Source organism: Hesperophylax consimilis, chromosome 5 (genome assembly GCF_061612785.1).
Source record: "Hesperophylax consimilis isolate HC1 chromosome 5, BYU_Hcon_1.0, whole genome shotgun sequence".
Taxonomy (NCBI): domain Eukaryota; kingdom Metazoa; phylum Arthropoda; class Insecta; order Trichoptera; family Limnephilidae; genus Hesperophylax; species Hesperophylax consimilis.
The window spans coordinates 18,811,910-18,830,260 of NC_142840.1; the positions used below are offsets into that span (position 1 = coordinate 18,811,910).

General features: G+C 34.7%; 1 protein-coding gene across 1 annotated transcript in view; it reads right to left on the reverse strand.

The window, feature by feature from the left end:
- Window positions 1–2,706: 2,706 nt before the first annotated feature.
- Sytbeta (Synaptotagmin beta) overlaps window positions 2,707–18,351 on the reverse strand; it is a 66,530-nt gene continuing 50,885 nt past the window's right edge. Inside the window, 6 exon segments of the mRNA XM_089632268.1 lie at window positions 2,707–7,413; window positions 8,722–8,914; window positions 9,750–9,944; window positions 10,904–11,111; window positions 13,272–13,486; window positions 15,207–15,463. Coding sequence (XP_089488394.1) covers window positions 7,276–7,413; window positions 8,722–8,914; window positions 9,750–9,944; window positions 10,904–11,111; window positions 13,272–13,486; window positions 15,207–15,463 — 1,206 coding nt within the window. The 3' untranslated portion in view covers window positions 2,707–7,275.

Here is an 18,351-nt window from a genome sequence, read left to right on the forward strand (position 1 = left end):
TCAGTTGACGCCATCTTGATTATCAATATCGGTTCGAGTTAAACTGAAACGTCCAAACTAAATCTTGTCAACTAAAATCGCACAATCTGAACTCAGTAAATTCGCCAAAGCATCGCTGGTTAAGTTGTTCTTTTCCATAGATTATGTAACACGGAACGCTAAGTAGCGATGGACGTATTAGAAACATTTCGATATTGAAATATTCAATTCCGGTGATACTGCATCAGAGAAAGTGGATAGAAAGACTGTGCCAGACTACGCTATAGCTATACGCGGCTTTACGCACCAAGCGTTTTTTGGGTGTGGCCTACACAGATAATATTATATTTTATATTATAATTTTGTATTATATGTGCACAATATAATACAAAATTTTACAGCATTGATATTTTTGGTAATAACCTAAAGAAATATCGATATGAAGTAATGCGTACAATCGATTATTAATATGAGAGTATCCTATCCTCTTCCTATGTTTTTCTTCCTCTCCCCTTCCTTTAACACCAAATTAATTTTAAGATATTAAAACTTCATTTCCAATGAACTTTAACATAAGAAACTTCTGTGGCTTGACTTCAGTTAACTTGTATATTTATATCTATCATTGTATATTATACAAAAGCTGTTTTTTTCTTACAAAATAAATAAATATTGTAGTATCCACGAAGCTATGATCTTCCTCTCCCCCCCCTTAGCTAGAGCTATAAGGGGAGTGGGAAATCACGGAATACCAGTTCTTTTACAGGATGTATCACCTTGACATTTTTTGGCAGCCGCAGGACCATGAAGCTCACTACATGATCTGACCAATTTTCAAATATCGCCCGGCCAGGAGATAATTGTATATCATCTACGTGACGCCCACATTTATAACACATCATCTGTCTGTCATGAAATATCTGTGTGGGATTGTATAGCAAGCAATGTGGTGATATAAGCAACGCCCAAAAAATGCTTAAGGTGTAAAGCGTCGTTTCGATTATAATATTTCGATAATGTAAATGTTTCGATCCTACCCATCACTAATGGAAACTCGAATTTCAACGTCATATTCCATAGGCGAAGCGGCTGTCAGCATGCTGTCAGCTGTCAAATCATGTCTTATCAAATCCATAACCGGTGTAGGGTGTACCATAACCACAAAAGTAATCATTTTACCTATTATTACATATTACTCTTCTCTTATTACCAATAATTACTCTTTGTAATGAATAAAAAAATTAAAGATATAATTTGAGATTTTAATGGCCAAAAGTATTATAGTTGTTTATTTTTGGAGTGTTATGCCGTGTTGCTCTACCTCCTTCTTTAGTAACGTTTCGGATAGCATTACAGTGTCAGAGTCGGAGTAGATGTGTAATACTGTAATCGAAGGTTGGATTGAAGTGTGTGCATATGTATGTAGATGCGATACCATTTTGCTGTCTCCAATCCTCTAAGAACTGGTATTACAATATAATTTTAAATGGTTTTATGCGTTTATTTTTGGTGTAGCCGTCAATTATCGAATACTAAGCTTGGCTTTATTAATATTAATGAGAATGAGAATTATTAATATTTATGAATTTCAATTTCCTCTGTAACTAGGCGTGCTCTGTGAATTTTGGGTCTTCCCAGGACTTAAGTTATGTTAAGTTAAACAATTGCCCATATCTCAGGGTGGCCGAGTTTACATGCTCGAAAGTGTTCTTATATCCTTTTGGATGTTGTCCATATTATATATATATTATTTCCTATTTCAATGTAAAATATGTATCCTTTTAATATGTGTCCTCAGGCACATGCTAAATATAATGCAAACTAGTAAAATGTACCCATTTAAAGTACCGGGTATATTCATGTCGTACTTTGTACTTGTGACAAATCTTCAAAATACCTGGTTCCTAAGTATTTGTAAATATCACAGGCCTTGAAGTACTTCGTACTTTAAAAAACTACTCAGTTCTTACTCTGGTCTGTTAGAAAGTTGTATGGGGAAAAGGGACAAATAAGTATTTTTGCCTATGGTATTTCTTTAGTAGAGTGGAATGGAAGTACTCTGTGACTCCGGATTTACTCTTCACTCCACGGAAGGGGGAAAAAAATGTTTGTTTTGTCGGTTGCTGTGATGCATCGCACTGTAAAATACTGATGCCTTTTCGCTCGGTTCTAGTAGAAAGGTGTATGAGGAAAAAGGACAGTAATGCGTATTCAGCCTTTGAAGTTAGAGAAGTTTCAGTTCAATCGCATTTTCTGTTGAATACGTTTAGCTCGCTACAGGCTAGTTCAAAAATTTACTTTAAGTATTTTTAAAAATTAAAATAAATTATCCTTTTTTTATTTAAAATATCTGCAAGAAAAACTAATCCCGTGTTCCCCAATTACAGAATACCATACATTTATATACAATACATTATTTTTGTATGTCCGCTCTGGGTGCCGATTTGCCAAGGAATCAAGGTGCTGAAATATAACACAGAGCTATTGAGGATTTTACTAGCGCCAGGCGCCATTTGGCCTAGGGCTGGCCATGCTAGAACTGTTAGCAGTCCCTGAAAGTTATAGCTATTTTTTACTTTACCTAATTTATTCTAATTTTTCTATAATTCTTAAGTTTAAGTTTAATTTATAAGTGATAATAATTTTATTATTAGTCGGTGGCAGTAATGTAAACACGGTTAATTTATTTTTTATTATGATTTATTGAATCCAATAAGGTTTGTACAATGAAACACATAAACATGGACACACAGGGGGCGAATCTCTCACCAATTTCCATACAAAATACGTTTTCTAAACCAAAAAAATAATAATGTTTGAAACTGAACTTATTTCAGATAATTCTAATACATTCTTGAATCAATTTCTTTCTAGTTAATTATTAAGTTTGACAATTTGTTTAGTGGCACGTATGTTTCGGTTCCATGATAACTCCTCAAAATGTCAATTCAACACAACTTTAGAAGGTGATATAAAGTCATTAAAAGTGATGAAACAAAAACTAGGTTATATAGTTACATTTGTAACCTATTTAACCTAGTTTTAGTTTCATCACTTTTCATAACTTTATAACACTTTTTATAGGTGTGTTGAATTTTCATTTTTGTTGAGTTATTCGGTCACCGTATGTTTCACTCCCCACCATGAGACATCTCTACATTGGAGTTTTTGCAAGCTTTGGATATTTGATATAACTATTTTTTTGAGCATATTTTAAGGGCGTCTCGGCAGTGGTCAATACCTATTTTATAATTCATTTGGTTAATCTTCAACTTATTATAAGTTTTTTTTATGAGTAATGTGATAGTTCGAGCTACATAGCATTGATGGCTCATAGAGTTTATGTAGTTCTCCAAGAGATGTCTCTAATATATAGGTTTACCCGATCAGTTCAGAACCAAGATGACCTAGCAGTTGGGTTTCTACAGGAGTTGTGTTGTGAAGAAGAAGTTACTATTTTACCAGAACCATTAATACAACATCTTTCAGAGAAACCAGCATTTGTATGAAAATCAATATCAAGACTTCCCCGTAATGATTTTAGATACAATTCTATTCATAAAAATAAACAAAGATTTACCCTCTAAGATGTAATTGTAATTTGTGACCAATGGTTTTCTCAACAACATTCCAGTGCTCATAAATTCGAGTTTCATTTCAACAATAATTTGTCTTAGATTTTTGGTTGTAGCCCATAATTAAATTATGCATTTTACAATTCGTCAGGAACATTTGACACTCATGATACATAATATAAAATTTTAATTTACAACACTGAATAAATTCCAAGTATTTATCTCCAAAATAAACACCCAATTTTTAGCAGTTATAATACTGTTAGCAGGTGTATAACTTTAAACAAATTTATGTACAAATCTATTAGATATTTATGTTTACTTTCAGATGAACCTGCATCCACTTACTAATAAATAGTACACTTTATAATGTAAAACAAATGACATTCAGACATTCATAAATGTGTAATAAATTTTCTATGTATATATTATAAATTGTCTTGCTTGGTACAATCAAGTTTATAAACAAAGAATCAGAAAACATTATGAAAATAATATGTAAGTGTGCGTTAGAGAACCAATATTTTTTTGAAAATTTATTGTTAACTTTACCATCTAAGAAGTGGATTGTAATGTTCAATCATTTAAACAGAACTTTATACGGTGTAATAGATTATATTATAGATCATTCTTTACAATATTAAGTTATAGATTTCAAAAAGTTTAAATGTTAATTCAGTAAGTAGACAATTATTTGTTAATAATTAGGTAACACCAATAAGCGCATACACGGATTGTACACCAATCTTATATATTATTGGCACTTTAAATAGACATTTACGCAAATGTGGATTATTCAGTCCATCATAAATAATTGTATCTTATCGCTAGAACCGTGAAGGGTCATCGGGTGCCTGATTAGCTTAGGGCACTTCAGTGTTCAATTCCCGGTATTCAAATTTGATAGCTAATATTGATCATTATTATTTGATAATACATTTCCAAGTAATCGTTGACATATTCCGAAGTGCTCATATATATATAATTTTAGAAACATAATGTATTATATTTGTATATAAATATATGTTTTGAACAGAATACTGCGCTTTTCCATCACTTTAAACATTTTTTCTCTGAGATTTTTTTGTCATTGTGAATATAATATAATTAGCTGACATTGTTTGTGTTAAATTATATTTTAGTACAAGTGATTTAACTTGCAATTGAAACAATTGCATAGAAACCTCACGCTTAGACCGAATCGTTTTTTTTCATTTGTCCAAATAAAAAGATAACTATGCATATATTTTTGCCGTTAGAAATCTGTGAATGAACTCTTTGCAGTTTCTTTCAGTAAAAGCATGAGAGAAATTGTACCTCCACGATGCCAATTAGTGTTGTATTTTCCAAATCTTTAGGTTTTAAGTTTTGGAATGATATTGTTTATTCGTCGATGAAAACATTATTTTTTTATAATAAGAAATATAATTTTTTTTTTTTAAATCAATAGTTACTATAATAATTGGAATACCTTTTTGTGTATCCATAATAATCCTACAGTAACCACATTTTAAAATCCCTTGTTTAAACTAAAGATACAACTCCAATATAATTCTGTATGTATTATATATCTGTTTACAAAAAGAAAAAAGAGATATTCAAATAACCTCTGTCAAATTGAATACACTCAACCATTTTTCATTGCAGAATTAAAGAGAGACTTTGCCTAATTAAATATTCGAAAATTGATTTTTAACTCTTTTCCTTCTTCCTTTCGTAGACATCTTATTTAGAGATAAATCAGATTCAATACCTAATATAAATATATGCAATTCTATATGAGATATTATGCATTCTCTATAATTATTATTACGCCCATTTAATTTGTAATTTATTTATCATTCCCATTTGAACCCACATTTTAACACTCAACAGAAATATAATATTAATAGAACATTCTGTACATAGATACAATCCGATTACTTTTGTAAACATCATTTATTTGTGTACAACACATTAAAGAGCTTTGATTAATTGATTAAGATTAAGTTAGGTATTACTTTATGTAAAATTTATTTTATTGTCTTTGAAATGAATTTATGATTTGACAATACACAATTAAGTTCCCTTTGCAGATAAATATTCAATACACGAATAAGAACAGCGATGGCACCAATTTCAATTTAATTTTTATTTCCTTTGTTGATCTTATTAATGTAAACCTTTCAATTATGCAATATATTTTATCTTGAGCTCAAGCCAAATATTAAATATATCGCGCCAGAGATAAATTTATCCATTTCTGATAAATGTTTGTATATTGAGAAATAGATATCTATTTAATATCAAATAATCAGCTCTTTAAATTTGTAAAAAGTATTTTCCATTAAATTCAAGAACATTTCAGTAGCTTTTTCAATGACTTTTCATTGCCTCACAATCTAAATAACTGAAGCTATTTATTGACAGTTAAATAGAGTTTTGCAGGGTATCTTTTATCGCTTTAAGATCATTCCCATTTTTAACTGTGTTATTATTGCTGCATATAAACCGGACAAAATTTGAGTCGAGCTTCAAATTATGGGAAAGGAATGAAGCAACCGCAAAGAGTGAGTAACGCTGCTTGCGGTTGCTTTGTTCCTTTCCCATAATTCATGGATTGGAAATTTTGTCCTGTTTATACGCACCCTAAGATATCTAAGAAGAACTATCTGTATTACTGTCAGATTTGCAACAAAAATTTGAAACAAAGTGCTTTTCAATTCCTTATGCCTAAATTAATAATATGTGATCATTATACTGACAGGAAAGATATAGGAGCAGATGATTATAATAAATAAGTTAATAGATTAACATTATTAGAAGACATCTCCACACAAACATTAATAAATACCATTTTATCTCAGGTAAATTAATATGGTCAAGCTCCAATACATACAAGGGCAAAGATCTGTCTTCATAGAATTTACAATCAACACTCTAATAATTAATTATGAAAGGCCATTCAAGAGAAATTTTTTTATATTATTTACCTACATTTCACATATTGTACCAAGATTATAGATTACACATTTAAAAGGTTAAATAAATAATAATATATTTTTTTTTAACTTTAAACTTATTAAGCTTTTTTTATTGGTTTTGTACATACATAATGTAATATAATATTATTATACAATTTCACTTTACTTTTTCAAATTATCAGTGAAGAATATTAATTTGAAGTTAATAATCTTTTATATGTATTATGAAGTGCGGGTGATTTGTTAAAATAAAATATTTTTCAAAAATGTTTTAGAGTTATAAAAATCTTATACTCACCAAACTTTGACTTGTAATATTGAATTAGTCTGTGGTTTTTTAAAATGAAAATTCAGGTCAATATAATGTAGAATTCCCAGAAAGAGGTTGTACTTGATGTCATTGTTTTTCATCTTGTCCGTTTCATTTTAATACAAGACAAGTGGGTTGAGAAGGAAGTGGATGATCGTCGATGAAATATGTACAACCTCTCTCTGGGTATACTATAGATAGGGCGTTAAGTTGTACATCGATTAAGATAAGCCAATTTAGGAAGAAGTAAGTTAAGATGTCAGTTCTGGAAGGTCAGAATTCAATATTTTATTAAATTATCAATCATTTTAAGAAAATGTTATAACTGCAGATGGTGTAAATATATTACATACACTGTTTTGTTTATTTGTCTTACTGTGCGTATCGTGGATTGTAATGCAGGGGTAATCAATTTTTTAAAATAAATAAAAAGTTAGTAACGTAGGGTTTATCTAAGCGTATGCCACATGGCGGTGGCCTTCCTCGGTTGCTGAATCATCTGGGTCCAGTGAGAGCCCTCCTGCCCCGGTTCCGTGGACCCCACGCAACACCAGCCTACTGCTTGACTTCCACTGGACACGCACACCTGAAAATAACAGAAACGGTTTGTTCTGTGATTCAGGTTAAATAATCCACGCAGAATGCAAGTAACGGAAGGAGTTTTCTGTGATTCAGATTTAATGATTTATGTTGACCTGTAAGTAACAGATGGTTTTTTCTGTGATTCAGATTAAATAATCTACAAAGTCATGTAAGTAACGGAAGGAGTTTTCTGTAAATAATCTACAAAGTCATGTAAATAACAGAAGGCCCTTTCGGTGATTCTGATTATATAATCTACAAAGTCATGTAAGTAACGAAAGAAACAGCAGCAGGCTTATATGTGATTTTGATTTTCTGATTCACGCAGATTTGAAAGTACCTATATTCAAAAGTTTTGACTGTGATTCATATTTAAAAATCCACGCAGACCTGAAAGTAATAAAACTAATTTTTTTCAAACTCTTGGAAGGAGCGAGAAAATTGTTTGTTAATTATTTTTTTTATGTGACACCTCACAAGAGCGCCCCTGTCTATACAGTGTAAAGGCAGGTGAGCTACGTCGCCACCCGGTTGGGCAGCGTTGTGAGGCGGGTTAAGGTAGGGGCTGTAGGAAGGGATTTATTAATGCGAGTCTTGAAGTGGCTCGGATTATATGAAGGAGGAAAAACAAATGCCGGTAACACGTTCAACATAAGAGCCGTTTTACACAAAAACGAGTCGAAGTAGCGGCCCGTTCTCATGAAGCTAACATCAACAGTGAATGGAAGTGAACGCTCGTGTACGTCAAGTTTCACGCACATGCACCGGGGATCAATGCTGCTATCTCCGTAGATCAGGCTCCATTAATAAACCTGTATAACAGACTCAGCATGCCCACATTGCATCTGTGCATTAGAGATGGCAATCAGTCTGTTAACAATAGATTGTCAATCAAGTACTGTGGGGCTCCAGCCCCGAGGTGGCTTTTAAATTCAATTGTTGGGCGATGATGGCAACCCATAGTGTGGTTCCCGGGGCGGTGGTACCTGTGAACCGTCTCCCAAATTAACAACCAACCAAATTAATAACCAACTGTTATTCAAATTATATGATCCACGCATACTGAAATTAAACACAGCAGTTTATTTTTTAATCTGATTCAGATTTTATGATTCTCTCAGAAAAGAATATTACCACTAAGTAACTAAAGTAAAATATATTTATGATTAAATGATGAACTGAACACAGTAATTTCTATATTATATGTATATCTATGATTTTATTTGATCGTGTTAAGAGCATGATTCGAAATTGGTTGTTGCAGAATAAATAGATATCTAATAGAGGTAAATTATTACAAAAATCTGCTTACCTCAAGTGCAGCATCTTGGATGTTGTTAGAAGACAGGCTAAACGACAGAGCTTCATTCCAAGTTGGATTATCTGTATCCTTACAGCTTGCAGTTTTTTTTTTCTTCACCCGCTTTCCCGATACGAGCAGGTAAACTTTTACAAATGGATCTGAAAAAAGATACACAAATTGTCAGCGAAACGTGATGGAATCACTTCACCTTAAAGTTATGACATTACAATTCACTTTCACATTATGCGAATTACTCATTATAGGAGGTGCTCGTTGTCCTCGCGTCCTTGGCCACGAATTTGGAGGTTGCGGCTTCAAATCCTGGTTTGCGCAAGTAAATTTTATTTGGTTAAATTGTGTTATTTCACAATTTATTAATTCGAAATAATATATAGTACATTTGAGTATATTTGCGGCAGGTTCCAGAGTGATAGATACTTTCAGTATCGCCTTGGTGAAAGACCACCATTCAGAATCTAAACTTTGTTTAAAATGCCCTCCGCGGTGGAGGGGTAAGGCTCTCTATTAGCAATCAGGAGGTCCCGGGGTCAAATCCCGGCATGTACATGTAAATTTTCTTTATTTCACAACCTATTCATTTAAAATAATGCAGAGTATATTTGCGGCACCTGCCAGAGTAGAAGATACTTTCAGTATCGCCCTGGTGTAAAACCACCATACAGAATCGAAAAATTGCTTGAAATGGCTTTAGCCATGTTTGGTGACCAGTTCTGAATAGCTGGGTACTTCCCCACCTTTCGCTTCCCCTACCCACTACCTTCAGCTTTACAACATACCCCAAATGGGGATGCCACAGTCTCCCTGGCTCCAGACAGTTGGGAGTAGTTGGGACTCTCGTTTGGTCCTGTATTTTCTGCTTCTCTATTTTCTCTTAAATAAAAAGGAATGTGGGAATTTGTGTATCTTTGTACCATGGCCTCACATTTTTTTTGGGTACGAAGAATAACAATTTTCTGGTCGGATAAAAACAGGGATACCCACCGAAAGACTCCTTGCTGTCTTGCCCGGGAGCCAGCAGGTTCCGGGCCTTGAGCACTACCACCGTGAGGCGCTGCGCTGAGGGCAGGTAGCTAAGTGACAGCAGTAGCTCCTGCAGTTCCTCGGGCGGCCGTTTCTGGCGGGCGATCTCGCCCCACACCTCCACACCGCCCGCCACGCTTAGCCCATCCAATGCCACACGCACCTCGCCTGTCACCTCGTTGCGAGAATACCTGGAAACACCAAAATACATTCATTTACTAAGTTGTTTGATTGATAAAACAGCATTAGTGAAAACCGTATATAGAAAAATCCTGACCTGATAATGATCCATCTCAGGCTACAAACCCTTTTGATCGAGAAGCAATGTGTGTAAATATTTGCATGTTCAAAATAACGTAGTCACTCGAAAACTCGAGAAAAACCGTTCTCGTGTTCCGATTGCAATTGTTTTCTACTAAATAATAAAAAATCAAGCCTGCGGGCTCAAATGAAACCGCTCCGGAGAAATTTGCGTGTTCGGAATGCAGTTAATTTTCTCGAGATTCGTATTTCAAACATATAATGCTTCTATTCCGTTTTTCTTGTTTGCGTGTTAGATTTGAAGGTTCAATTGCTAATGAGCTCCGGAAGACTTCCAACCGCACATCATGAGTGCATCTACTTGTATTCTCGACTCGTCAAAAGTAAATCGCTGAAGAACCCTTTTTTAAATTTAATCTTATATTAATTACATGTAATGGATTTATGTATAACAGAGCGGCTTACAATATTATACAGGGTATAGGTATCAGCATATACCACGATTTTAACAAGCGATTCCTGAGCGTATTTAAATTAAAACTTGGATGTCATTTTGCTATACGACAATTTTTTTAAAATTTAAAATTACACAACGCCACTGAACACACTGCCAAACTTCGCAACGGATCGGATATGCGCTCTGTCTCGTCTGTATGGTGCTGCTGGAATGAGATGGAGTGCGTATCACGTGACCCACTTTACCCAGTGGCGATATGTGATGGAAACAATTTTTTTTCTTTTTAATTTAAAAAATATATATCATCGTATAGCAAAATGAGATCTACATTTTCTACTCTAAATATACGAGATTCATTTATTTGCTGGTTAGAAATCCTTCGGTACGTGCAGATACATCCTGTACAGCAAACAAATTATAACTACAACCTACCGGTCATAGTCATAGACCTGCAGCAGTAATGTCTTTTCAGACAGGTCGTCGTGTGAGACGGGGAACTTGAAGTGCTGGTCGAAGAAGGGGTTAGGGTCGTTGCGGTGCACGGGCGTCTGACGCGAGCGGTTGTCTACCTCAGGCAGCAGGGAGAGTCGCACGTAAGGGTCGTTGAATCCGCCCTGGTCGCTGCCGGCTAAGTCGTGGGCTGCAATCAGATTAATACAGTTTATCGTGTTTAATTTTTAGGGTACTAAGCCATGTTGCACTTTATCTTCATTTAGATAAAATTTCAGATAGCCTCGCAAAGAAAATAAAAAGTTAACTGTTGCAATTGGGACTGACCACTACTTGAATTTTCCAAAATTTCACCTTCATCGAATTGGAAAAAATAGGTTTGAATTGATTTTTTTGGATGCTGTAAATATCTCTCGTCAAGAGTGGATATTTATTTTAGCAAGGTCTTGGCTTGTTTCTTGACTTCTGTGATAGACAGTTTTTGAAACACTTATTTTTTCGATGCAAGCAGGGGTCTAGTCAGCATTTGCCGAAATGCTGACCGTTAGATCTGCCCCTACCTCTATTCTTAACGGAGTCTGGAACTGGGGTATTGTCACTTTTGTCGTTTTCATTGAGGGTTGTCGATATTTTCTTGGTCAATGATTAAATATTATAGTGAAGTTTTATAAGCTGAAGTAACTTATTTTCAATATATGTAAAAATGAATGTTTTTTTGTTTGTCCCCTATAGACTTAAAAACTACTGGACACTGGACAGATATCTCTGGAAATTTTAAAGATTGTTTTTATTAGTCCCAGGAATGTTCAGAGAGTGGTTTGATAGCTGCACTGGAATGAGATACGATGCCGAGTTAAAGACGGTATAATGAAGTTTTTTTAACAGTAACGTCAAGGTGAATGGTAGAAACTGTGGGGACGCTCGAGGAAGACTTAACACGTTATCTCTGCACTGGAATGAGATACAGAGTCGAATTAAAGTCGAAATGATGAACAATAACAATGTGTATTTCATGATACTATACGAAGTGAATGGTAGAAAAATTCGGGGAGGCCTGAGGAAGACATGAATCAAATTATTATTTGTGGTAAAATGAGGCATATATACAGGGTGTATCGGCACGTACCCGACAAACTTTAACCAGCTATTCCTTAGCATATTTGGAGTAAAAAATCTTATGTGCACTTTGCTGTCCGGTAACGTTTTTTTTAAATAAAAAAATTACTATTCATATTTTCACCACATCATGTCACCACTGTTTTATCCTTTGTCAAAGTTTGAAAACCCATGTGGCAAATATTTTATTCGAATTCCGTTGAATAATGCACGTGTGTACCTCTTGTGTACCTATATTGGCGCACTTTTACAATCACAACGAAATGGCACGGCACCATTCGTCTCATTTAACTATTATTATTTAGTGTGTGCGAAAGAGCGAAGACGCTTTTTGACATACTTGCTTATAACAGCTGTTGAACACGAAACGTAATGCCAATGACAGTGATGTAGTGTGGAAAATTTTTATTTTTTTTGTTTTTAATTGAAAAAAAAATGCTACCGGACAGCAAAGTGCCCATAACATTTTTTACTCCAAATGTGCTAAGGAATAGCTGATTAAAGTTTGTCGGGCTAGTGCCGATACAGCCCTATTAATTAATAACGCCTGTATGTTGAACAAAGAAAGATGTGTAACCACAATGTATGACATGTATGTGAATGATAGAAGAAGTCAAGGACGCCCCGAAGAAGAAATGGTTCGGTCAAGTGAAGCAAATACTATTAAAAAGTAAACTTTTTCAAGTGTTTACAATAATATTATTTCCATCTTAAAAATTCACCCAGTTTATAGGTACATTGGAATTCACAACATCAAAACTTTATTCCAAACCATTAATAACCCCAAGCAAAGCCGGGTGCACGTCAGCGTGTACCTAATAAAAATAAATATTTATAATATTCTTATCGAATAAGTCAACTGATGTCCCATACAAATAAAATCATATACATATCCGAGACATCAGCTAGATTGTAAATATATTCGGGTAGCACTATTGGCAATCACACCAAACATATGGGAAATAGTACTGAAGATAATGTTAAATTCAAAAATGGAGGTAAGAGATTGAAAAAAAATATGGAATCTAATAAAGTGGCAATAGCTTAGTTGGTAGAGTGCCAGTCCCGGTAAGACTGGAGGACCCGGGTTGGAGTCCCAGTTTCGACCTTTACCATTTTATTTTCTGTGTCTGTTTCGTATTTTCATTGATATTATCTAGAATATGAATATTGAATGATAACATGTTCATGTAATTATTATTTAAAAGAATTTATATAAATGATATAATTTTACCTTCAATCAAGTGCACTGAGAAGTCAGAGCGATCGAAGTCATACTTGAGCCGCATGTGAAGCCTGCCGAGGGATGGTCCCTGCAGGATGGTGTCCGGGGCCCCGAGGAACAGGGGGCCCTCGCGCTTAGTGTACAGATCAGGCTGCAGGGTGCCTAGGGGGCTTGCGGGGGGCAGGGGACAGTTGCTCTCCACCAGCGAGTTGCTTCGGTCTATTCTGTAAGGGGAGCAGGATAGTTAGTAACTTGATAGAGTTGACTGCTGGCAGAACAGCCCTATTAATTAATAACCTCTGAAAATCTAGAAAAACGGCTACGTTCACTTGATTAACAGGAAAATAGGTAGAGAAAGGCTCTAGGGGTAATTTCAGCAGTCCAGTTTCACAAATTTAATTTCCTAAATGAGATGCTGGAACATTTTAAGCCATCTCCTTCATTTTTACTGATGTTTCAGCCGACCTAGAACCCAAGTTTGCATTATTCTATAGAAACTATGACACGAATCCTGTTTAGTGAGACTCACGACCACAACCAACCTGCTATTAAAAAAAAACCGTTACATGATAAGTATCTAGAGAAAGCCTTCATTCAACGAGGGATTGAGTAATCAAACATACTAATTTCAGTTATGAGTCTGTCTGTGAATGATCACGTGTCATTTTCAAAATTGGAAATGAATGTGTCTAGAATTCAGAAAAGCGTAAAAGTACCTACCTGTAATATAATTACCTCGCAAGAATTCAGACTATTCCGTGATTTTTATGGATCTGCGCGAGTACTAAATTAAATTAATAATAAGAGTAAGTATTAATAGTAAGAGTAATAACAGTAATCCGACTCAATCACAAAAATTTAATCACATTTCATGCGTGTCTATTATTCCAAGATTATGTAATCAAGTATCCTACCAATTGGCAATTACAAACGTATTAAACGGCATTGAACACTAAATATTATTTTCTGTACATATTCGTGAATCATTAAAAATACTCATCAAGAGCAGTTCTATGAATAGTAAGTATCGATAAATTACATAATCGGGGCAATTAGATAGTTACGGCTTTGATCTCGTAATAAGCGTCCTCTTTATAACCATGTTCGGCAGTAATAAATCTTGAATTGATGCTTTCATTGCTGAGATATTGGCCTACAAGCCTACTATAAATATATAACTAAATACTTTAAACACAATAAGCAAGAAAAAATCATCTTTCTCAGAAGGTATTACTTCTAATTTTCAAAGAACTGTCGATGTTGTATACATATGTACCAATTACCAATAGCCGAAACCCAAACAGAGTTGTTCGCACCCATTCTAATTGAGTAGTATCCAAAGATATTGTTCTTCTAATATCTTTGGTAGTATCCATCATTAGGGCAGATGTGTAATCTTAGGTTGTGATTTTTTTTTTGATGATATGGATTCTTTCGTAATCCTTTAACTAGCTTGGGCTTATTACAATACCCTTCATGTTTCTAACTAACTAGTACTGCGGCTGATTAGCCTTATTACTATCACCATCTGATGGTTGTTTTTAATTGACTGATTTTATGTTACATTAATAAGTTTTATGAGGAAAAATTCTTAACTGGTGATACCAAGATATATTATAGCTCCATCGTCTCTATTAATATTTATGGCTATTATTTTTATGAATTTCAATTTATGTCCGAAACGTTGACTAAAGAAAGAGGTAGCGCAACACGGTATAATACCCCAAAAACAAATCACTATAAAACTTTTCGCCCTGAAAATAAATTATGAAAACTGAAACATTTAAAATCGTTATGGAGAATTTATTCACTAACGTAAAAATAAAACGAAAATGTCTTAATTAAAGTAATTTTTTTCTTAAGACAGTGAAAATACCCTATTGTGCGACTTATTATACTTGAGCATAGTTTACAATTTTACGAGAAATATAAAAGACAACTTACCTGGGTGGTATAAGCAGCGGCGATAGGCACCTCGGCGCCCTGGGGCTCGTGGGCCCCCCTTCGGCCACCAACGAGGCCAGCGACCCGTGGGGCGGCTGCTGCGGAGAGGGAGCCCCGCGCGCATCCAGCGAAGCGGCCCGCAGCGGGGAAGGGGACCGAGGGGGGCCCGGGGGGGTGGAGCCCGAGCACCCCTCCAGTACGCTGCGCCCGTCTGGACCGAAGGTGCGGATCTGGGGGGAAGAACCGCGGTGGCCACCCTGGTGAATAAAAAAATACACGATAATTAATTTGTATTTTGTAAATAACACCTTCACTGTTTTCGTTCGATTTTATAATATCAACGAATTTATATTTAAATAAAACTTCTGTTCCGAGTTACCGGCAACTGTTTTTCCTCCTTCATATAACCCGGGCCTCTTCAAGACCCGCACTAATAAATCCCTCCCTACAGCCCCTATCTTAACCCGCCTCAAAACGCTGCCCAACCGGGTGGCGTCATAGCTCCCCTGCCTTTACACTGTACAGTAGGGTATATCGATATTTAACTTTTTTTTTGTTTTCAAATTCCAAGTTGAAAAAAGGTTGCTACTAAGTACCACAACTTACCACAAAAAGTTTTGGATTTTTAAAAAAATGTTTTGGTCTCCCGCACAAGGCCTAAAGTTTTAATTTTTTTCAAAAAATATCAAATTTTTTTAAAATTTAAAAAAATAAAATCTTAACTTTTGTGTTTATTCCAAGTTAAAAAAAAAACAGTCATATTAGGGCATAAAAATAAGTAAGAAACGATTTTTTCATATAAAATATGGATTTTAAGTCTCCTGCACAAGCCCTAAAGTTCGTTAATTTTGATGAAATTTTGTAATTTTGTGCACATATATGAACCATGTTTTTTTTTAAGTTTAAACCACCGGAATTAATTGTACTTTTCTTACAGAAGGCATAAAATGAGACAATATATATATTTTATATATAAATTATTTTTTTAAATTTAAAAAAAAATTTGATATTTTTTGAAAAAAATTAAAACTTTAGGCCTTGTGCGGGAGACCTAAACATTTTGTTAAAAATCCAAAACTTTTTGTGGTAAGTTGTGGTACCTAGTAGCAACTTTTTTTCAACTTGGAATTTGAAAACAAAAACAAAAATAAAAATCGATCCACCCTACTGTACAGTTAGGGGCTCTCTTGTGAGGTGTCACATAAAAAAAGCTTTTTTTGTATATGATTTATTTTTCTCCATGATCTCCGATGCACAAAAATGACTTAATATTTTGTTAATTTCTTTCTCTCAATTATATTTTTCGCTTGTTTCTATCTTTTGCCGATTGAAGAAAAAAAATGTTTTTATTATTTTAGTATTCTATAAATAAAAGTACCTATGCATGTAATTAACATGAATTAATGAATAACAAAACATAAGTCAGTAGAAGAATTCTACTTATTCTAACATAATACAACATTCTCGTTTAAACAAAGCCTACTTTTTTCCATTCCCGCATCAATCCACAGTCATGCGATCTGAACTTATTAACTTTCACTCGTGACCTTATCCTTTCGGCAGCATTTCTTCAGAGCGAATATAATCCCTGGTCCTGTGCTGTCACACAGTTTCCCTTTTGTTATATATATATATATTTAAAATAATTATAAATGCAGTCATAACAAAACTGCATTTTAGAATTACATATTTGCATGTTTAGTGTGATATTATTATTTTTATGACTAAAAGTATTATCGTGATTATTTGTTGACATATTATGCCGTGTTGCGCTTCATCCTTCTTTGGCCAACGTTACGGACAGCGTAACATCATCGGGGCAGATGTGATAATGCATGACATCTGCCCCGATGATGTAACGCTGTTCGAAACGTTGGCTAAATAATGAGGACCAACATGCCGTAGTAACCCAACGAAAATGTTAAGTTTACAGAAAAAAATTAAAAGGAATCTGGGTCACGTTTCTCCTCTAGTCCATTTATTACCACCGAATTGACGTTTTGTAAGATTCATTATTCAAGGAAGTTCGAAACTCAGCTTGCGCATTTCATAAAAACTTAATTTTAATGTATGGGATACTAAACCAAAATAAGAACGCTTAGAAAGTTGCTTACAAGTATGTGTACAATCCATAGACTAAATACGACTAGACACGGCATAACCATTGAAAAATAACCCAAACACAATTTTGGTTTGGTTCACGTGCACATTTATGAAAAGGCGCACGCATTGTGTCGCAATGCGAAATGGGCACTGTGCATTGCGTTTTACCTTTTGTTGGTCTAGAGTTAAGCTATTTTGCTTGTCAGGCTTGGCAAGTTCATTTTTTCAATCACAAAAATAACCCAGTTCCAAATATTTTAGATTGTACCTATCGCCGACTTTATTTTAGAAAATGTAATCAGCTATCTGAATACAAAAAAATATAAGTACCTTACAGATAGCTTGAAGGCAGCGTATTAACAAATGTGAAAAATTCAACGAGATTCATTTATTTGCTGGTAAAATTCCTGACGTCCATGAATACATCAATAAAATTTTGATATTTTAACGAGAAGGTGGAGGCGAACACGGGAGCACTTCGCGAACTATCGTAATTTCAGCAATCAGAAACGGAATGAATCGTTTCTGGCTAGCTCGGCCTATCACGGTGTAGGGGTGTAGAAGACATAACGTCATTCATAACTTCCACTCTTGGTAGACGAGCCGCCAATAGAAGGTACTCTATTCTAAGGTTGATGCTGTGTTCCGTTCCCACACGTTATTGCACACACTATTAAGATAAAAAAATATAGACATCAATTGTATACTTCTGACACGTTCCGGAGTGGTGGGTGCTCTCAGTATCGCCTTGGCGAAAGAACATAATTAAAAATTAATACGTTCCATAAAATTGGTTTCAGACCAAGCTGAAGAGCCAGGTAGGTACTCCCTAACCATCCTGTTCCCCATTTCCGTTCCCTCCCTATTTCCAGCAGCCTCAAAGCCTGTTCACATACAAAGGATCTCCAAGAATATTCTAAATTCGAACGTTACGTTAAATTTAAATTTTATTTAAAACTGTTAATCATTAGAACTTAATTGACTTGATATTTTTTACAATAGGTCCTTGTTATTATTTGGCCTTTATTGTTAGGCCTTTGCT